We start from the raw sequence: 23,331 nt of genomic DNA, 5'->3' as shown, positions 1-23,331 counted from the left end.
CTGTACATTTTTTTTTAAGGACATGAACATATTATCTACCTACCTTTCCGAAAACTAAAACACCGTTTGATTCTTCGGTACGTAGTTTTAGGAATGAAAGTAGTAGACGCCAAGGCACCTGAGAGGCGCTCCCCAGTATTTCGGTCTTCAGGCATCATACAGGCCAGAGTTCTGAACCCGGTTCAGGCTTCCTTTAAAACCTGCCTCTGGGCGATCTCAGGACTCCACAGCCACTCTGCCTCATGCTTGTTAGGTTTGAAGCGCGGTTTCCCAGAACTTGAAGATTTTGATCAGCCAGGTCCTGGATGGGGGACAAGTTACCCCCTCTTATTTACTTCTTTTTTGGCCCCCCAAAATAATAATTTCCTTTTCTCTTGCCTAATCCCGAGAGTTCTGGAGGCTGTTTCTTTTTAAAGTTTCTGCAGACATTCCAAAATGCCACAGCAAAAAGAACCACAGCAAGCAAGCTGCACCTCCCATTCAGACAGCAGGATTGTTAATTTTTTTTATTTTTTAATTGAGAACTGGCTTCTCAGCTGGAACTGGGGGGGTACTGAGGTTCCTCTGGAAAGGTCAGCAAATAGCCATGAGCCGGGGGCAAGAGGAACAATGACCACAAGGCCCCTGAGGGATATACTTCAGGACCGTCCTTGCCGGCTCCTTTCATCTGAGCAAAAGGGGAGGCTGATAATGGCACCTTCTCCAGAAGGCATTTCGATGCATGAGAGATTCTTTTCAAAAAACTCCCTTGGTCCTTTTACAGTACCCCTCAGCCTTTGATGCTCTCGGCGGGCTTCTCCCTTCTGTCTTTAAACTCCCGGGGCTCTCCAGGGAACCGCCACGTCAGAACAGTCCCAGTGCCCCGTTCCAGGAAGGCTCCTCGGAGGATCCCTGTTGGAGGCAGCTGCTCAGGGAGCTTTTCCTCCCCCTTGTCCCGCTCCTGGTCCCCTTTTCTCAGTGAGAGCTGGGCGGGAGCTGGCAGGGCTGCAGCCGCCCTTTCCGCGCCGTGGCTGCGGCTGCCGTCAGTGCCCGTGGTCACATGCAGCAGGTGCAGTCACAACAGTGCGAGGGGGAGGAGGGAAATGCCACGCGGCCGTGTGAACCCCTGGTTTCTTCCTCTGACTTTGCCGCTGCCTCCCCTGGCCGGTCTATTCCTCTACATACCTTCACAGCTGGCTGCCTCAGCCCCAAACCATCCCCACGAGGGGTCAACTTTTTGACCTTTCCTTTCTGCATTTATTCCATTCCTACACAAGATTTTTTTTTTCCAGGTACTTTGCCACTGAATCTATTTGTGAGTGCCGATCTCAATGTGCATATCATTAAAACCTATGGGTGTAGGGACTTCCCTGGAGGCACAGTGGTTGAGACTCACCTTTCAACCCAGGGGGTTTGGGTCCCATCCCTGGGCAGCGAACTAGGATCCCACATGCCTTGTGGCCAAAAAAACAGAGAACATAAATAACAGAAGCGATATGGTAACAAAGCCAGTGAAGACTTTAAAAATGGTCCATATTAAAAAAAAATCTTTAAAAAAAAGCAAAAAATATGTGTGTTTATATACACGTGTGTGTGAAACAGAAAAATATTCAAGACATAGCAACAAGGAATCTGCAAGTATAACCACAAAACAAGTTAACTCCTTTACATATATATATATTTATTTTTAACTAAAATGGGTTCTTATGTGTGTTTATACATTTAAATATTTATTTCTCTGGCTGTGGTTTGAAAATTGATCCTGTTTTTATATTTCCCCAGCTCTTGCATGCACCCACTTAACCCCAGCCCCGACGTCTACCAACCTCCTTGGTCCTAGTCACTGAACAATTGACTGGCTAGGTTAATCATTCATCCACCTGGCTGTTCCATGAGCAGATTGGGAATGCGAGTGCTTTAACCCCAACTGACCCCTCAGGCCTCTGGGTACCTTCTGAGCCTTTCAGCAGGAGTGTTAAAACAGCTGTGAGGAATACTACACAAAGGTCCTCCCTTGAGAAACTTCATCACCATTACTCTGATGAGCATGCCCAGATAGGAGAACTTCTGTTGGAAATCGTTATTATTTCTGTCCCATGGTTCAAACGTTGTTTTTGTTTTCCCCGTCACAGCAGGATGCTAGGAAAATAAGGAACTGTGACATACATAACTCTGTCCACCAAGACAGTGGCAGTGCTGGAGGGAGGCACCTTGGTGACTGAAAACATCTCTCCTCTGAGCCTTGGTATGGAGGGAATGCATGTAATCACAGGACTTTGGAGTTGGACTGAATCTTAGTTGAAACATTTTTCTCCAGTGTTATTTCACAAGTATGGAAACTAGAGGTGGGAGTAACACCACCTATGGGAAATGACACAGTGGTCTGTGTCAGAGGCAGGACCACAGAGCTACTTAATTAACCCCTGCTTGCCCACGTGCTAGTTATTCATCATGAGGATTACATTCAGTATTTTTACTGCCTTGATACATCTCTGACTCAAGGCTTTTCGTAAGGAGACAGAAATATACAGGAAGAACCCTTTTTAGTTAGTAGCTAAAATTAGGCTCTGCATTCAGGTCTAATGAACAACTAATGGAATTCTCACTCTCCCCAGATCCCAGGCTGGGTACCTCCATATACACTGCCTCAAAAACAGTGAAAAAGGAACCCAGAGAAAAAAAGACAAAAACAAACCAACATGACAAAAACAAAACCCTAAAGTTTTCCAAAGTTAAATTCATGTTTTGACATCGCAACTTTTGAATTTGACTTTTAAGCAGACACCATGTACTTCTCAGTGAGCATTATGAATAGGGAAGCAACTGTTTATCGGGGGAAGTTAATCAGGTAACAGAAACCGGAGGTATCTAGATTCAATATTGAACTAGGTTATCAGGTTTGGTTGTTAAGAGAGGATGTCTCCTTTTTGCATTTCCACTGGTTCCTTTCCTTCATCTCAGTATTCATCATAAGTTTGTTGTATTTCATAGGAAGAAACACCAAAGTCTATATTTTATGATTTTCACTTAGTTTTTAATTTCTAAATATTGAAAAGCAAGGCAACTTCCTCAGGTGTTGCCTATATTTTAATTAAAAGTCCAATATAAAAACCATAAATAAGAAATATTTTACATGGATAAACAACCCCAACAAGATAAGCTCCAGGGCCTCATGAAAAACTGTAACTGTTTAAAAACAAAGGCTGTCAAACTGCAGTTATAGACACTGAATTGTCATAATTGCTTTTCATTGGAGAATACATTTCCCTTTCCTATCTTCATCATAGAATCCAAGATCATTAATCCCAAATAAATACCTGTTGGCTTCCAATCTCCTTCCCACTGCTCAAAGATTGTTGCTGTCATTGGTTAAATGGCATCCATAAAGACTTTTGGAAGGTGACTTTCCACCCTGATTTATCATAGTCTATGTAGTACCTTTGGATGCATCTTCAATATATTGCAAAGAAGACATTTCATTGTCTATAATTGCAGTTCCCCCATCCCAGCCCTAAGCAGTCAGTAATCTACTTTCTGTCTCTATAGATTTCTCTGTCCTGTACTTTCATATAAATAGGACTATAGTTCAGCAGTAAAGATTTGGCCTGTAATGCAGGAGACGCAAGAGATGCAGGTTTGATCCCTAGGTTGAGAAGATCTCCTGGAGAAAGGCATGGCAACCCACACTAGTATTCTTGCCTGGAAAATTTCACAGACAAAGAAGCCTGCTGGGCTGTGGTCCATAGTGTTGCAAAGAACTGGACATGACTAAAGCAACTGAGCATGCACGCACATATACATACAGCTCCTTCTGACTGGCTTCTTCCTCCTAGTATGTTTTCAAGTTCAATTGCACTGTAGCAGGTATCAATACCTCATTCTTTCTATGGTTGACTAATCCATTGTTTGAACATACCACTTTCTGTTTATCCATTAGTGCATTTCCATTTTTTGGCATTTAGGAATAATGCTGCTATAAATATTGATGTACAAGCTTCCCAGGTGGCACAATGGTAAAAAATCTGCCTGCCAATGCATGAGACACAGGAGATTTAGGTTTGATCCCTGGGTCAGGAAGATCTCCTGGAGTAGGAAATGGCAACCCACTCTAGTATTCTTGCCTAGAAAATCCCATGGACAGAGAAGCCTAGTGGGCTATGGTCCATGGGGTCACAAAGAATCGGACGCAAATGAATGACTGAGTACACCAATATTGATGTACAATTTTCCGTGTGGACATACATTTTCATTTCTTTTGGGTATATACCTAAGATTACAAATGTTGGGCCATATGGTAACTCTATGTTTAATCATTGAGGAACTGCCCAAGTTTTCCAAAACAGCTACATTTTACATTCCCAACAGGAATATAGGGAGGTTTCTATTTCTCTGCATCCTCACCAATACTTGTTATTATTGAACTTACTGATTCCAGCAGTCCTACCGTGTATGAAACAATATCTCATTGTGCTTTTGATTTTTATTTCCTTGATGACTAATAATGCTGTGCATCTTTTCATGTGCTTATTTGGATATTTGTATGTTTTCCTTGCAGAAATGTTTATTCAGAGTCTTTGCCCATTTTTAAATTAATTCTAATTGAGTCAAAATTTTGATTTGTCTTTAGTTTTGAGCTGTAAGAGTTATATATATATTCTGGGTACAAGTGCAAAATCAGATTTATGATCTGGAAATACTTCCTCCCATTCTATGGGTTGTCTTTTCAATTACTTGATGGCATTAATTCAGATTTTTTTGAAGGACTCAACTATACTCATTCTACTTATCACACTTTTAAACACTCTTGTTTTTTATGTACTGAATAATATACTATCAATAAAACAGGGACGTGTAATTGTGGGCTTCCCAGGGGGTGCTGGTGGCAAAGAACGTGCTTGCCAATGCAGGAGACATAAGAGACGCTAGTTTGATTCCTGGGTTGGGAAGATCCCCTGGGGGAGGGCATGACAATCCACTCTGGTATTCTTGCCTAGAGAGTTCCATGGACAGCGGAACCTGGTGGGCTACAGTCCATAGGGTCACAAAGAGTCAGACATGATTGCAGAGACTTAGCACACGGTCCCACAGTGAAAGTAACAGGTCACACTATTGTGTAATAAAGCAGGAAGCTCACTAGTCAGAAGACACAAGGGTTCTTCCTACTTATGTTACTCATGATATGACACTTGAAAGTCATTCTTTCTCACTGGGTCTTAATGACCTAATCTACAAAATGTGAGGTTGAACTAATGCAGTGATTTTAAAATATTCTTAATCAGTGAAAAACTCAACTTATTTTCAAGGAAGTACTAAGTAGAACTCCTAGGATAAAGGAATTCTCAGTCACATAAATTTATTGTTTATTGCCCAAATTTATAATATTTCTTTAAAAATCAATCAGTAAGTATAGAGGAGCCATATTAATACAAACACTTGAAACAAGATTTTTGGTGACATTTGCAACCTTCTATCGGGATCAGCATCAGTTTGGTTCTGCATTCTGTAATAACTTTAGAAAATTCTGACTTTAAGATGAGTCACAAAAGATTTCTTGCAAACTGAATGAGTAAGAGCTTGGTGTGCAATCTCTTAACACTCTTCAATTAAACAAAAAGGGCAAGAGAAGATTTATTCTTCAGACTATTGTTTCTATTCTAAGTGCTCTATGTTAAAATAGATCTCTTTAAAAGTAAATTTGAATCAAGCATTTGCAAAATTTTTGAAGCATATCCCATAGGATAAAGAATGTAAACCAATCAACTACTAGAGTTCCAGGTTCATAAATTTGAAGATTAATACTTAAGAACCAAGATCATTTGTGATACCCCTGTGCTGACAGGACTTGTTGTGGCCACTGATCTGGTGAAGTAAACTGGATCTCATTCGTTTTCCTTAAGAAAAGGACAGATGGAAGAAGAGGAAAGGGAGAAAGTAACACACTTGATGGAAATAATCCCCCAACAAAAGTACCATTTTCTACAGATATTAAGAATCCTCCTGAACTCAGGAGTCCCCAAAATCTGATAATGGAGGGGAGAAGACGGTCTTTAGAAACAACACAAACTTTGAAAATACATATCATTAGTATTCCCCATAAATCCTTGACCCTGAAGGTAACAGCACATGTATCTCTCATGAATAATCATGAAGACCCCTCTGCTAAGGCACTGGGATGGAGTCTTAGCCCACCAGCCTCTTCAACATTTTGAAGTCACTTATTAGCCATTTTAGTATATGAATAGGGTGACCATACAAATTGCCATCCAAACTAGGACACCATGAGAGCGAGAGGTAGCACTGTCAATAATTAGCCTAGGACAACAGTTGTAAACCACACTGTTATCAGGCAAACTGGGATGAAAGGTCAACCTCTCCTTTTCCCACATCATTGTTGCTAAATGACCAACAATTTTCAGACATGTACCACCGCTTTTATAAAATATCAACACATCTTCCATGCAAGTTCACTATTTTTACTTTAACCTAACTTTTCAACTTTTTAAACTAAAGTTTTGAAGTTATTTTAAAATATAATGAGGTCAGTCATTAAGAAGCATCTGATATGTTAAGGGAAAAACATTTCACGTCTGAATTCAGGGTGCTGACAATACACAAAAGAGAATATAAAATAAATACAAAAGTTGCAGTTGCTTTATTAAATATGCATTTGATTTATGCCATCTATTTTAACTACATCAACATAAAATAATTAGGTTTTACCATCTTAGAAATACATGTTAGTTATAGATGAATATTTTGGGGTCCTTATTTATTTGGTTCCATTTACTGAATTTTCTCTTGAAATATGTTTTTCTGTTTATATCATTTTATTTTATAATACTTGACAGAAAATATCACATCTTTTATCTTTCCTTCCCTCTTTTAGCTCTGTTCATAGCACCATAAACCTTATTCTTCAAATATGTATTCTTTACACTGTATAAATAATATTTTTTTAAAAAAACACATTATCCAACCCAGAAATGCTTTCCTGATTTCAAAGATTTTTTTTTAACTCTGTTAATTAGCAGATTCTCATTTAATGCTTTGCTACTTCTGTTTGATACCACCGTGCATCTGGGAACTGAAATCTCATCCAAAACTAACAGTCAAAATGTTTTTTTGTCCTGTATCTACATGCAATTAACTAATCCACATTTATGGTATCAGGGTCATATATATTGTTAGTACAATATAAAAAGGAACAATCTAAAATAAAAGAAAAATATTATATCTTTTTATAATTCAAAGTATTCATGAAAGAAATTTGGTTACTAATGATATTTGATCCAAATCCCCAAGTGGTGCTGGTGGTAGAGAACCTGCCTGCCAATGCAGAAGACATGAGACTTGGGTTCGATCCCTGGGTTGGGATGATCCCCTGGAGTAGGAAATGGCACCCCCACTCCAATATTCTTGCCCGGAATATCCCATGGACAGAGGAACCTGGTGGACTACAGTCCATGGGGTCGCAAAAGAGTCGGACACCATTGAAGCTACTCAGCACACACGCAGCATCTAGAAGTTACTTAGATATGTGTCTAAAAATAAATCAGTAGTCTACTACTTACTTTAACATTCATTCATGTGAAAATAGGAGTTGATAGTGACACTGGCTTGGGGAAAGGATGAACAGGTTTGGCCAACCTTCCTGTTTTTCCATGATTTTAAAATCTGCTCACCTCCTCCAAACGGTCCCCAGATGACTCGGCGGATGGACTTGACCCAGTCTTCCATATCATTCTGGGTGCTCGCCATAAGGAGATAGCTCTCATGATTGGCTGTCATTCGATCTCTATCGCCTCCTGTAAAAAGACAGGAGCAGTTACACATGAGTGTGTGCTCAGCCAAGTTTCCTCATCAGCTGCCTCCGATGAATCCCTGAAACATAAACTGTACCTAATGCAGCTAGCACTAGGTTCTACCCAATGAATTGAAAATATTTACCATGGTTTCAGCATGGGGGAAAAAAAAGAATCTGCTTAAAAGGGAAAGGCTCTTATGTTTCCAAGAGAAAGCCAGCAAACAAATGTCATTCCCCAAACAAAGCCTAGCTTTTTGTCCTAGCAACAGCCCATAGGCCTGCATTAACTCATAATCCAGTCTATTCACACTGCACTGCTGAATAAGGAAAAATAGCAATAGCAAAATGAAAGATGGAGAAGTGGTCCACAGAGCCTGAGCTTTCATTCCAAGCAAGAACTGAATGGTCTGCCTTTGCTCGGCATACACAGGGAGGCCACCAGAACATCATGGTTGAGAACAAGAGTCCAGGAGAGGGAAAGAGCCACATGTGAAAATCTGACCCAGAGGTTTCGCCTCTATTTTACTGTGCTGGAAAGGGGAGCCTCTTCTCCTTGATCACACTTTCAGGGGAACAGACAAAAGACGACAGAAGCCTGGCCAGTCACAACGGCCAAATCAACATCCCAAATGGCCCTCCCACCTAAGAGTGAGCTTTAGGAAACCTCAGCAGTTAACTCCTTGCTTGTTTTTGTTCAGGTGCTAAGTTGTATCTGACTCTTTGCAATCCCATGAACTGCAGCATGTCAGGCTTTCCTGTCCTTCAATATCTCCCGGAGTTTGCTCAAACTCATGTCCACTGAGTTGGTGATGCCCTTCAACCATCTCATCCTCTTCGCCCCCTTCTCTTTCTGCCTTCAATCTTTCCCAGCATTAGGGTTTTTCAGTGACTTGGCTCTTTGCATCATGTGGCCAAAGAAAAGCTTTAGCTTCAGCATCAGTCCTTCCAATGACTATTCAGGGTTGCTTTCCTTTAGGATTGACTGGTTTGATCTCCTTGCTGTCCAAGGGACCCTCAAGAGTCTTCTCCAAACCACAGTTCAAAAGCATCAATTCTTTGGCTCTCAGCCTTCTTTATGGTCCAATTCTCACATCCATACATAACTGCTTGTTGGTTTCTCTTATTTCCTCCTCCCCCTCCCGGAAAGACAACACATACACTTTGAAACCTGTATAATCTCTGAAATCAATCTTGAAATGCTAGTGGTCTCTGAAACATTTTTATGCTTAAAGGAGTATTTCTGAAAACAAGTATCTGAGACTGAACTGCTTCACTCTCTTTACTCATGACTAGCATTGTTCACAGAAGGAATAATTAAGAAATTGGATCACTAAATACTTAATTCTGAATTCTGATAATATGTCAGTATTATTTGATTTCTAAGGTGGTCAAACTATCTATGCACAATTTAATTTTCATGAAGTGCTGGAAAGGTGTAGCCTTGGTTTGGATGCATTCATACCCAGTGTTTTATTTGTTTGAGACATTGTTGTCATTTGTTTGTAAGTGATCAGAGCAGATACCAACTGTTTTAATTCACAGCCCTTTAGTTCTGAGAGCTGGCTATCACACGTTGCAATTGAAGGAGCTCAAAAACAGCTCCTTTATGAGAAGCTTGAGGCTCCAATTTACAAGTCCCACCACTCCTTATTCTTGCACATCCAGCCTCATTTGCAAAGCTCCAAAAACTCTAGAATTTGAGTTTGTGTTCTCTGAATTTTATACAAATGTCCTAGGTTGGAAATATGACGTTTCTAGCATGATGCAAGTTAACAGAACAGGTGAGAGGTTAGAGAAATGAAATAACTTTAAGCCAATCAGTAGAAATGCCAGCATTGGTGTTTTACATTTCAATACAATTGAATTAGGGGGTGGGGAGGGTGAGGGACAACATCCAATCAGTTTCCTAAAGTTTATAAATCTCTTGAATAAACAAGAGGAGCCTTTTCACTTTGAAGAGAACAGCTCACTATTAGGGAAACAATGACCCTCTTACACTTCTAGGTCTATCCTAGGTCAATCCTCATACTTGTATCTGAAATAGTATAGGTTCAGAATATCAGAGAAAACTCTGCTGAAACCGCAGTTATATTTTCTATTAGCAGTGTATCTTCTGGGAAATCACATAACTTCTGGAAACTCAGTATTTTGAGTCATGCTTTAGAAATAATAGTCTCTAATAAATTTTTTGTGAAAATCCAATGAAACGAAGTTAAAATACTAGTACTGTTAGGCTGAAAGAGAAATTCTGAAAATATTCATTCATTCTAATTTAACTGCCTCCTGTATCTACAAATGCAAAAAGGATATAGTACATCTAATCTGACCTCAGAGATATACAGGTCGAGTATGCTACTAAGGGCTTAGGAACAATTAGTCACTAATACACATACACAGGAGGAGGCTTTTTTTTTTTTTTTAGAAGGCTGTCTTTCTTTGATACATAACACTGCACATTAAAATTGTATACTGTACATGTAGGAAAATTTGCTAAGTCACTTCAGTCGTGCCCGACTCTCTGTGACCCCATGGACTGTAGCCCGCCAGGCTCCTCTGTCCATGAGCTTCTCCAAGCAAGAATACTGGAGTTGGTTGTCAAGCCCTTCTCCAGGGGATCTTCCCTGTAGGAAAATCTACCACACATTAATATGCATATGCATGACTGTGTGACGTAAGTAGCAGAAAGAACTAAATGACAAAAGAAAAAGATGCTTCATTTGGCATGGCATAGTACTAAAACTTCATTCTGTATCTGATCCACTCATAAAAAACATTACCATTTTGAAATCAAAATATTTTAATTATTGTCTTTGCCTGGAGGATGCTTAGCAATTCAGACAGCAATATCCTGCTGTGTCACGCCCAACCCTGGCAGAGACAGGCCTAATAATGAAAGTGAGCGACAGCCACTGGAGTGTTTCTGCCTGAAAACAGGGGGGAAAAAAGAGAATGATAAGCACTACAGGCCATTATCCCCTGACTTTTCATTTGATTCTCTATCTCTGCCAACGATGTTGTGTGTCTGACCCTGAATCTCATTTTGACTGTCAATCACAAATATAAAATCCCACCTGTGAATTTCACCCATGGATATAGATCTCGATTCTTCAGTTGAATTAGCAGAAGAAGGGGAAGAAGATTTAGAAAGACTTTTCTCTATGGGTCTCAGTGGAAATAAAAGACTCATTGCTAAGAATGTGATTAAAACAATTGGAGACATTTATATAGATATGAACTAAATTCTCTGCACTAAAGGTATGTAATTTCTAACTGCAAAAGCCATCTGTTCCTAATTCATGATCCTTCAGTTCTGAGAGTACGGTATTCTGAGAGTACACAGTTCTGGTATGGTGCCTTGCAATTGCAGGGACTCAAAGACAATTTATTAAATGTATGATTTGATAAATGAATAAGCTCAATGTTGACTTTCAAGGATTTGGATCAAGTTTCACTCTTAATGTTCCATTTAACTATTTAACCTAAAATTCTTTCAAAAGGTAAAATTTTAAACCGTATCCTTAAGTAACTATCACCAGAGTGATAGTAGCCTACCAGGCTCCTCTGTCCATGGGATTTTCCAGGCAAGAGTACTGGAGTGGGGTGCCATTGCCTTCTCCAGATAGTATTATAGTCATCTTCAATCCATGTATATGTGTATATATGGATATATATTATAATATAACCAGTATATATTTTCCATTTGTAAACTCTGCTTGAACATGAATATCTATACAGTGCTATTTTTATTTTTTAAAACTACCTTTTAGATATTAACTTGGATTGGTAGCAATGCTTTGGTGCTAGTGTTAACACTTCAAGCATTTGATTTTAAATTAACCAAGTAGGTCACATAATTCAATTTTACTTGTTTATATGTAATTGAAAGTATGTATACATTTCATTGGGATCTTCTGTATATTTGCATTTAATATGAAGTTTTTCCTTCCCCAAAATAAAATAATTGGCATGATTAACTTTTGCAAAAATTAAAAAGTAGATTAAGAAAAAGCTTAATGTAAAATTCAAGTGTATGTGTGTGTGTGTGTGTGTGTGTGTGAGTCGCTTAGTCGTGTCCAACTCTTTGTGACCCCATGGACTATAGCACATCAGACTCCTCTGGGATTTTTTCCAGGCAAGAATACTGGAGTGGGCTGCCAATTCCTTCTCCAATGGATCTTTACTACCCAGAGATAGAACCCACATCTCCTATGTCTCTTGTATTACAGGTGGATTCTTTACTTAACCCTGAGCCATGGGGGAAGGCCAAAGTAGATGTACAGTTATTCAATAAATAAATACAAATATTTACTACATGGAAACTTCAACCCCTCTTATATGACAAAATAATAATTTAAAAGATAATACTTTTGACGAAAACCTCTGCAAAGATTTTAAATATTTAAGAGAAATATTGGGAATGGTATACTGAGATATATATGCTCACTGTTGATGGGAATATGGATAATATTCCTTATGATGAAATCACTAAAATTAAGATTTTGAAGAATATTTATTAATATGAACCTTTAATACACAAGAGAATGTACAAATTATATAGATACACATACGATATCTCTATTTTCAATAGATAGAAAGCCAGATAAATAAGATACTAGATTGAAACACACGATAATTTTAATGATGATTATCTGTGAATGCTAGGATTGGAAAATTTTTGCTCTCTTTTGGTGCTTTTCTGTATTTTCCAGATGTTCAGCTACATATTATTTTATCATCAGAAAGAAATTATTGCAAAGAAGAAATGATAAGAATTGTATGCTCATGAAAGCATTAATCAGCAAAAATCCCAGGTGAGCTGGAAGGTAATTATGACTAACTTCATTCAGTGCTGCTTAAAATGGTTCAATTTTGAACTTTCAGAATTCTCAGTAGGTTATTTACCTGTAACCTCTTTCCTCTTTCCCAAAATACATCCTTGAGTACATTCCCAAGAGAGGATTTGGGACAGCAGACCAGCATTGCTCAAAGTACAGGCTGTATCATGTAACTAGGACTTTCTCAGTAAAATAGGCTGCTACCTTTCTTAAAGACAATATTTAAAGAAATATTTCGCTGAATTTATTGTGTGGAAATTTCCAAAAGCAGTCACCAAAGTAGGTTATTATCCCTTGGAGAATTAACTGTAAATTGTTAAAATTATGAACTTAAAAGCAAAATGATCAGAAGTGAAATATTATATGTGTATCAGCTCAAGTAAACAAACTTTTAAAGATACACAGTGAACTACTTGTTTGTGTTTAAACTTTAAAACAACTTGCTCATGGGAAACATTTGGGTTCAGTTTCCAGGCAGAGTTTATGGTACAGACCTGAGGACATTTCAGTGAACACCTCTGATACTGTTAATAATTTCAAGGGCAAAATGTTTCCTCATTCCCAATTACAGATCAGTTCAGACTGAGACCTAGTTACTACCAATTTAATTAGAGCTTACAGAAAATATTTAAGTGTTTCAAGTAGGGTTATTAATTTCTACACATATGACTCCAAGGTCTTAATTTTTTAAGCATTATTTTCTTCAACACTTAGTCTGAGTCTTCAGTAGTAGAACTTTAATGATAAATTGCAAGATAAAAAGCAAATTATGAAGCACATCAGTGGAAAGTTACTGAAATAGAAAAACATTTCTTCCCTTTTATGGAGAATGACATTTGGAAAACAACCAGTGTCCTGTGAACTACAAGCAACAAATTGTAGGTTTCTATGGATACAGTCATCTCAATAAACAACAACAAAAAAATAATAAAATAGCATGTAATTTACAAAATAAGGCCAGAAAACAAATTGACCTCACATTCAATATCCTTTTCATTTTTTCATGTGTACTATAGAGACATTGTTCTCTGAAAATTAAGAGTTTTGGTATGCTTTACTAATCATAATTTTTACAAGTATTTTTTCCTCCAAGGTTAATTTCAAAAATATCAGAGTGGCAAAATTTCAATGCATTTTGTCAACAGAAACTTTGCATTAATCTTTAATGAGATTTAAAAAATTTTAATACTCTTAAACAAGAAAATGAGAATTAATTAAAGGCCGAAGGCTGTACCATCACTCTGTAGTCTGCTGTCAGGACACGGCAAACACATTACTAAATGTCTTACATTACAATATAATTAATGTGACATTTTAATTTCATGACTACTTTATAATACTGTTTTACATACTTCTTATACTCCTTACTAGATCATATTCTCTTTGGAAGAAGGAATCATCCTATCATATATAGCTACATTATGTGTAAGCTGAAAACAGCTGTAAATGCACATTTATTAACCAACTATGATTGGTACTTATTATTTATGGTACATTTCTAAAATTTTCTAATAATACTTATAAATGATTTATTTTGAGAGTCTGTCTATACTTGGCTAGTTGCTGTTGTTCAGTCACAAAGTCATGTCCGACTTTTTGCAGCCCTACAGACTGCAGCACACCAAGCCGCCCTGTCCTTCACTATCTCCTGGAATTTGCTCAAATTCATGTTCATTGAGTCTGTGATATCTAACCATCTCATCCTCTGTCATCCCCTTTTCCTTTTTGCCTTCAATTTTTCCCAGCTTTAAGGTCTTTCCCAGTGAGTTGGCTCTTTGCATCAGGTGGCCAAAGTATTGGAGCTTCAGCTTCAGCATCAGTCCTTCCAGTGAATATTCAGGGTTGATTTTCCTTAGGATTGACTGGTTTGATCTCCTTGCTGTGCAAGGGACTCTCAAGTGTCTCTCTTCAGCATATTTCTAAAGTATCAATTCTTCAGCACTCAGCCTTCTTTATGGTCCAACTCTCACAGCCATCCATGACTACTGGAAAAAACATAGCTTTGACTAGATGGACCTTTGTCAGTAAGGTGATGCCTCTGCTTTTTAATATGCTGTCTAGGTTTGTCATAGTTTTCCTTCCAAGGAGCAAGCGTCTTTAATTTCATGGCTGCAGTCACCATCTGCAGTGACTTTGGAGCCCAAGAAAATAAAATTTGTCATCGCTGCCACTTTTCCCCCTTTTGTTTGCTGTGAGGTGATGGGACCAGATGCCATGGTCCTAGTTTTGTTTTCTTTTTAAATGTTGAGTTTTAACTCAGCTGTTTCACTCTCCTCTTTCACCTTCATCAAGAGGCTCTTTAGTTCCTTTTTGCTTTCTGTCATTAGGGTGGTATCATCTATATATCTGAGGTTATCGATATCTCTCCCTGCAATCTTGATTCCAGTTTGTGATTCATCCAGCCTGGCATTTTGCATGATGTACTCTGCATATAAGTTAAATAAGCAGGGTGACAATATACAGCCTTGATGTACTCCTTTCCCAATTTGGAACCAGTTTGTTGTTCCATGTCTGGTTCTAGCTATTGCTTCTTGACCTGCATGCAGGTTTCTCAGGAGGCAGGTAAGTTGGTCTGCTATTCCCATCTCTTTAAGAATTTTCCACATTTTGTTGTGTGGATACATAGTTAAAGGCTTTAGCATAGTCAATGAAGCAGAAATAGCTATTTTCCTGAAATTCCCTTGCTTTCTCTATGATCCAACGGATGTTGCAGTTTGATTTCTAATTCCTCTGCCTTTCACAAATCCAAAGGGTACATCTGGGAGTTCTTGGTTCAAGTACTGTTGAAGCCAAGTTTGAAAGATTTTGAGCGTAACCTTACTTGCATGTAAAATGAGTGCAATTGTCCAGTAGTCTGAAATTCTGTGACATTGCCCTTCTTTGGGATTGGAATGAAAACTGACCTTTTCCAGTACTATGGCCACTGCTGGGTTTTCCAAATTTGCTGACATATTGAATACAACACTTTAACAGCATCGTCTTTTAGGATTTTAAATAACTAGCCTGGAATTCCATCACCTGCTAGCTTTGTTTGTAGTAATGTTTCCTAAGGCCTACTTGACTTCACACTCCAGGATGTTTGGCTCTAGGTGAATGATCACACCATCATTATCTGGCTACAGATACAGAAAGCATTGACCTAAAAATTCTATACCGTACAAATGATTTCTGATGATCTTTCTACAGGCTTCACTCTAAGAAATGTCCAAATATGTGACTATCAGAGCAAAAGTGATGCCTGGATCAAATTGCAAGGACAGATATGTGCTTATGAAGAAGTACTGAAAAGTGGTTAAGAGTTAAGACAGAGAAGCCAGATTCAAGTTCAAATTACTCACTGACTAGCTATGAGATCCCTCAGCTTTAACTGAGGGTGATGAGTACCTGCTTCTTAGCATTATTGTGAATTAATCGGATAAGTAATACCACAAAATATGTTGTATAGTGCTTGGGACATAGAATACCCTGCTGTTGTAACTGCCATGTATCATTGCATGCCTGCTTAGTCATGTTTGATTCTTTGTGACCCTATGGACTGTAGCCTGCTAGACTCCTCTATCCATGGGATTTCCCAGCAAGAATACTGGAGTGGTTGCCATTTCCTTCTCCAGGGGATCTTCCATGATCCAGGATTTGAACCTGCATCTCCTGTGTCTCTTGCACTGGCCAGCAGATTCTTTACCAACTGCACTAGCTGGGAAGCCCCACTGCCATGTAAAATTCAAACATAAAGTTTTTTGATAAATTAATTAAATATTTATAATTTGAATCTTTAAAATGCAGGAAAGTAGCTTACTTTTGAAAAGTATACATATATTCTGACTAAAGCTATGTCAAAGCTACGGTTTTTCCAGTAGTCATGTACGGATGTGAGAGCTGGACAATAAAAAAGGCTGAGCACCGAAGAATTGATGCCTTAGTACTGTGGTGTTGGAGAAGACTCTTGAGAGTCCCTTGGACAGCAAAGAGATCAAATCAGTCCATTCTAAAGGAAATCAACCCTGAATATTCACTGGAAGGACTGATGCTGAAGCTGAAGCTCCAATACATTGGCCACCTGATGCGAAAACTGACTCATTGGAAAAGACCCTGAAGAGGGAAAGACTGAAGGCAGGAGAAGAAGGGGACAGCAGAGGATGAGATGGCTGGATGGCATCACCAACTCAGTGGACATGAGTTTGTGCAGACTCCGGGAGATGGTGAAGGACAGAGAAGCCTGGCATGCTGCAGTCCAAGGGGTTGGAAAGAGTCAGGCATGACTGAGGGACTGAACAACAAAGCTTACTTTTGAAAAAAATTATATTTATATTTATATTTATATATATATATATATTCCAACTATACTTAAGGAAAGTCCTTTTATAGGAAAGTAACCATTGATTTATCTTTTAAGGAAATGTTAATTTTCATATTGGTCATGTTTTAAAAGTACAATTGTGATACATTTTTTTCAAATGATTAATTAGAATTTTAAAACCTTAAATAGACACAGTTCATATTTCCTCTAATTTTCTACATTTCTTGGACTCATTCTTTAAAAAACCTACTATTTGTGCTGAGGATATTAACTATAAAAAGTGATACAATTTTTTACATTTTGGGTAGCTGTTTTCCAGATTGCACTGAGCAGTCAATAGAAGCCGAATTTAAATCCAACAATACGTTTTGACTCACTTCTGTCAAAGATTCAGGATCTAGTCACTTTCTTCACAGTATCTAATTAAATTATGCTGATGAAAACTGAGAATTTAAAGTAGAACATTTCTTTAGAAGAACCAAAATATGTAGACGTTTGCCTTTTAATTTAGCTTGGCTTACTTTGGGAGATCAATGAATTAAAATCTTATCTGATTGACATAGAAGGCATGCAACACAACGAGAATAAATGACATGTATATTCGGATCAGAGTTACTCTGACAGTGGTGATACAGATGGAAGTTACAAATGAAAGCAAGTCCTGATGCAATAATCTACCAGTTGTAGCAAATGAAATGCCATTCACCGTTTAAAAAGCAAGGCAGAGAGGTTTCGCCTTGAATGAATCTAAAATGAAAAGTGTTCTTCAGTAGGGAGGTCCCTTAACAGTATAATTGATGACTTTAATATGGGGAATATTGGGAAATTTTGGAGAAATGTTTTGGAGTTATATTGAATTTTATATTCCATATGAACATAACAATAAACTTTTTATTGCAGCATTTCTCAAAGTGTAATGAAACTCGTATCTGTCCAAGAGAATAATACGAAACAACTGAGAACTTGTTAGACATGCAAATACTTGGTCCCAAGCCCAACTGAATGAGAAACAGTGGTGGTGGGACCCAGTAACCTGTGTTTTAAGGTGCTTGCCAGAAGATTTTGACGCACCATAAAGTTTAAAGAAATCAACCATGAATAGTCATCAGAAAGACTGATACTGAAGCTGAAAATCCAACACTTTGGCCACCTGATGCAAAAAGCCGACTCATTGGAAAAGACCCTGATGCTAGGAAAGATGGAGGGCAAAAGGAGAAGGAGGCAGCAGAGGATGAGAAGGTTAGACAGCATCACCAACTCAATGGACATGAGTTTGAGCCAACTCCGGGTGATAGTGGAGGACAGGGGAGCCCGGAGTGCTGCACTCCATGGGATTGCAAAGAGCCAGACATGACTTAGTGACTGAACAACAAGAGATTTGTTATAACAGGCAGAACTTACAATTTTAGAATTGATGCGTTTCAACTGCATTCATTGTATTAGCTTGCATCCATGTCTCATTCTTTCATTGACAGCCATTAAGCCAGAAAGTGTTAAGCTTTAAAGCTATGAATCATATAACTTATCTAATTGCTTATTTGCATTGTAAATGATTAACACTCTGCAACTAGTTTTGCAAGGACCTGTCTTTCAAGTTGGAATTAGAGTCTATCAAATTTGTGGGCCTCATGCATTAAAGATTCTATGCTTTTATCAGAGTAAACATTAGAGCATTTATTTTTGCACTTGAATACAGATTCATTTTCCTCTTTTCTTGGTTCTCAGAGTCTGAAGAATGAAACAGAACATTGAATTTGGGGAGACATACCATTTTTGAAAATCTAGATTAGAAACTTGAAAAAATTATAAAAAGCCTCTCATCCTGTTGTTTAGTCGCTCAGTTGTGTCTGACTCTTTTGTGACCTGGTGGACTGTTGCCCACCAGGCTCCTCTGTCCATGGGATTCTCCAGGCAAGAATACTGGAGTGGGTGACCATTTCCTCCTCCAGGGGATCTTCCTGACCCAGGGATCCAACTCAAATATCTGCATCTTCTGCATTACAGGCAGATTCTTTACTGCTGAGCCATGGGTAAGCACCACCCCCCACCAAATCCTCTCATATCCTACTGCTTTTATCATTTTTGAATAGTGCAAAAATGCAGGATGAATAATATTATGACAATTTCAAGGTAAATTACCTTTATCTCCTGATTTTACTTGGTTTCTACAACTACCCTGAGAAATAAAACAGAACATTCATTCATTTATTCAATTAATGTTGATCGAGCAACTATACCGTGTCACTCTTCTGAGGATATAGCAGGGAACAAAACAGAGGGAAAGATCTGGACTGAAGATACAGATTTGGAAGTCATCGATGTGATAATATAAAAAGACATAGACCTGGATGAGGTCCCCAGGGAATACTGTAGCTAGACTAGAGCAAAAAAGTTCAAGTGAGCTCCAACTTTTAGAGATTAAGAAAAGGAATCAGATTGAGATGATGGGAAGAGAAACAAGAGAGGTTGAGTAAAGAAAGTGATCAGGTGAGTCAGATGTTGTCGAGGGCATTCAAGAAGATGAAGAGTTAAGTACAGACCACTAAATTAGGGGAAGCAGGGGTCACAGATTAGACAGCATGGAGCTTATCGGTGACCTTGAAAGACTGACTGGGCCAACACAAATAAAATCATCATCGGAATGTGTTCGTCAGATCATGGAAGAAATTGACATGTACAAACTGGTATATTTAAAATAGATAACCAGAGAATTCTCTGGTTGTCCAGTGGTCAGGACTCCGGGCTTTCATTTCCAGGAAGCTGGGTTGAGTCTTTGATAAGGGAAATAAGATCCCATAATCCAGTGGTATGTCCATATATAAATAAATAAAAATGAGGTAACCAACAAGGACCTACTGTATGGCAGCACAGGGAACTCTGCTCAGTATTCTGAAATAACCTAAATGGGAAAAGAATTTGGAAAAGAAAATCCAGGTGGTGCAGTGGTGAAGAATCTGCCTGCCAGTGCAGGAGACACAAGAGACATGGGGTTGATCCTTGAGTCAGGAAGATCTTCTGGAGAAGGAAATGGCAATAAACTCCAGTATTCTTGCCTGGAGAATTCCATGGACAAAGGAGCCTGGTGGGCTACAGTCCATTAGAGTCGCAAAGATTCGGACATGACCGAGGAACTAACACTATGGGAGACAGAAAACAGAAATGGCCAATATAAACAAGTCTCCTAGGCATTTTAATGTATAGAGGAGCAGAGAAATAGGGGTGGTGATGGATGAGAAGGGGCGTTGTAAAGGGATTTAAAAGGAGAAATATTTCAGAATATTATATTCTTACTGGAATTATTCACTGGAGAGGGAAAATTGATGATGTAACAGAGAAGAGGTTTAAAGACTCATCTATATTTCTTTAAAGCTGTGTTCAAAATTTCTCATCATCTCTATGACAAACTCTAGGTCCATCCACGTCTCTACAAATCCCAGTTTCATTCCTTTTAGTGGCTGATAACATTGTGTCGGGTATTATGTACCACACTGTCTTTATCCACTCATCTGTCCATGGACATTTCGGTTGCTTTCATGTCCTGGCTATTGTAAACAGTGCTGCAGCAAACACTGGGGTGCATGCGTCCTTTTGAGTTATGGTTTTCTCAGAGTGCATGCCCAGTAGTGGGACTGCTGGGTCATATGATAGTTCTGTTTTTTAGTTTCCTAAGGAATTTCCATACTCTTCTCCATAGTGGCTGTATAGAGTGAAATAAGTCAGAAAGAGAAAAATAAATGACATATTAATGCACATATGTGGAATCTGGAAAAATGGTACAGATAAACCTAATTGCAGGGCAGGAAGAGAGATGCAGATGTAGAGAACAGAGGTGTAGCCACGGAGGTGGGAGGAGGAGTGGGGTGAGTTGGGAGATTGGAACTGACATATATGCACTGCCACGTGTGAAACAGGTAGCTAATGGGAGCCTGCTTACAGCACAGGGAGCTCAGCGTGGCTCTGTGCTGACCTAGACGGGTGGGACGAGGATGGGGGTGGGGGAAGGTGGGAAAGTGTCCAAGAGGGAAGGGATATTTGTACACAAATATCTGATTCACTTCACTGTACACTGCAAACTAACACAACATTGTAAAGCAACTACACTCCAATAAAAAATGAAAATAAAAATTTCTCACTCTTTATGAATCTTTAATAAGGTTTGAAAATTGATATAATGAATTTTCCCTCAAAATGTATTAATTTCAAAATATATAAAACATCTAGAAGAGAACCCTTGAAAGAAAAAGAAGAGACAGAGTAGCTGTTTTCCTCACATCTCTGCCTGAGAGCAGCATAAGGACGTTATGCGGAAAAGTCATTTTTTAAAGTTAAATTTTACTATTTTTATTTGAACACAATTTTCAGCATATTTGCTCAATAGGAAATTTCTGGCAACTTAATTGGGATAATATTCTTTATACTCTATTAGTTTTAATTGCCACAGATGCTAATTGCCCAGCTTTACATAGCAGCAATTACATAAAATGTGTTTTTATATAAACAAAAGAATTGATATGTTAAAATGCTATGATGCATAACTCAAAATTAAATTATTTCACTCAACAAATGACAACTAGTAATCATTGTGATAGTGTAAAATTAAGACTAACTCTTTGATTTAGGTTTCAATGTTGTTCTCTTGAGCAGCTAAAATTAACTTTGTGATCAGAAGAGCTCAACTGCACACTGTGCTTTATTTCCCACAGTTTATGAATTTTCTGTTTTAATGAGTTTCCATGTATATATGCTTGGGAGGGTAAGATAAAAAATTTGTCTTAAGAATCTGGAATTTGAACTTAGGCTTTCAGGTAAAGACACTACTTCAAATGCACACATTTGTATAATGTGTCAAAAGCCTAAACAGACGAGATCATTTGTATTCTAAAACTATTATCACTTCCACTGGCAAGGATACCTGGGAATAATTTCCTAACTCACTTGATATAACTATTTTTGTTGTTGCTTAGTCGCTCAGTCATGTTCAACTCACAAGCAGTAAAAAATTTTAATTCCAGAGAATTTGAAAGGAAATTCAACTTTTTGAAATGTGTAAGACTGAATTACTATGAAGTCTTGCCTGCAAGGAGTCTCCATGGACTGTAGCCCACCAGGCTTCTCTATCCATGGGATTCTCCAGGCAAGAATCCTGGAGTGGGTTGACATTTCCTTCTCCAGGGGATCTTCCTGACCCAGGAACTGAACCCACATCTCCTGCACTGCAGGCAGATTCTTTACCACTGAGCCATAAATATATTACACATTAATTCTATAATTTCCTCAAGTTTAAGCAGTTTCCACAATGAATGGTGAAAAGACTCTGTATGTTCACACAGTGTCTGGGGTTAGGGGTGTCACCTAATTGTCCCATTCTAATTAAAATAATTCCATGATCCTACAGAAGGAGTAGGGACAGAAGGATACATATTGCTCCCAAACTGACTACAGACATAGGAGTTTCTAGAAAGCATACTCTTCCATATCTGCTTCTTAATCCAAATTTAGAATGGTTAACACTATCAGAAGGTCTATGCAACACAGACTTTCATTTTTAGTTTTCATGTTGGTGACATGAACACATTTTAGGATGATTTCTTTCAAAATAAACACATATGAATATACTCATAACTGCATTCAGGTTGATTATAGATCATTTGATCTATTCTTTAAAATTTAACTCCTTGTAGGCAAGACTTCATAGTAATTCAGTCTTACACATTTCAAAAAGTTGAATTTCCTTTCAAATTCTCTGGAATTAAAAATTTTCAGTACTTATGATATGTTGAAAGTGAAAGTTGCTCAGTCATATCTGACTCTTTGTGACCTCATGGACTGTCATGGAATTCTCCAGGCCAAAATACTGGAGTGGGTAGCCTTTCCCTTCTCCAGTGGATCTTCCCAACCCAAGAATTGAACCAGGGTCTCCTGCATTGCAGGCAGATTCTTTACCAACTAAGCTATCAGAGAAGCCCTATGATAGGTCAGTGCATCAGTTTTCAATATAATCAGTATAATGAGCATTACAGTCAGGTAGGAAATTTTATTATTAAAGGAAGGTGTAGGATCACTGCAAAGTAAATCAGTTGGTGAAGAGATGATTTAAAGCCAAGCAGAAGGCAATGGCACCCCACTCCAGTACTCTTGCCTGGAAAATCCCATGGGCGGAGGAGCCTGGTAGGCTGCAGTCCATGGGGTCGCTAAGAGTCAGACATGACTGAGCGACTTCACTTTCACTTTTCACTTTCATGCATTGGAGAAGGAAATGGCAACCCACTCCAGTATCCTTGCCTGGAGAATCCCAGGGACGGGGGAGCCTGGTGGGCTGCCGTCTCTGGGGTCGCACAGAGTCGGACATGACTGAAGCAACTTAGCAGCAGCAGCAGATATGTACTGGCGGAGTTTAACTAACTTCAGAATTTTTG

At 38.5% G+C, this 23,331-nt stretch overlaps 1 protein-coding gene across 6 annotated transcripts in view; it reads right to left on the bottom strand.

Annotated features, from left to right (window-relative positions):
* ARHGAP24 (Rho GTPase activating protein 24) overlaps positions 1 to 23,331 on the bottom strand; it is a 549,762-nt gene that overhangs the window by 65,415 nt on the left and 461,016 nt on the right. For 5 of the 6 annotated variants that reach the window (XM_010845964.1, XM_010845966.1, XM_010845969.1 and 2 more), the window contains one exon: positions 7,662 to 7,784. In XM_010845964.1, the coding sequence (XP_010844266.1) occupies positions 7,662 to 7,784 (123 nt within the window). Of the gene's footprint in view, positions 1 to 43; positions 1,650 to 7,661; positions 7,785 to 23,331 lie in introns of those variants that run through there. The other variant, XM_010845965.1, reaches the window with a different exon arrangement.

The sequence above is a fragment of the Bison bison genome, unplaced genomic scaffold, assembly GCF_000754665.1.
Source record: "Bison bison bison isolate TAMUID 2011002044 unplaced genomic scaffold, Bison_UMD1.0 scf7180017864228, whole genome shotgun sequence".
In the NCBI taxonomy this organism is placed as follows: Eukaryota; Metazoa; Chordata; class Mammalia; order Artiodactyla; family Bovidae; genus Bison; species Bison bison.
This window is presented reverse-complemented; position numbering and strand designations above follow the sequence as displayed.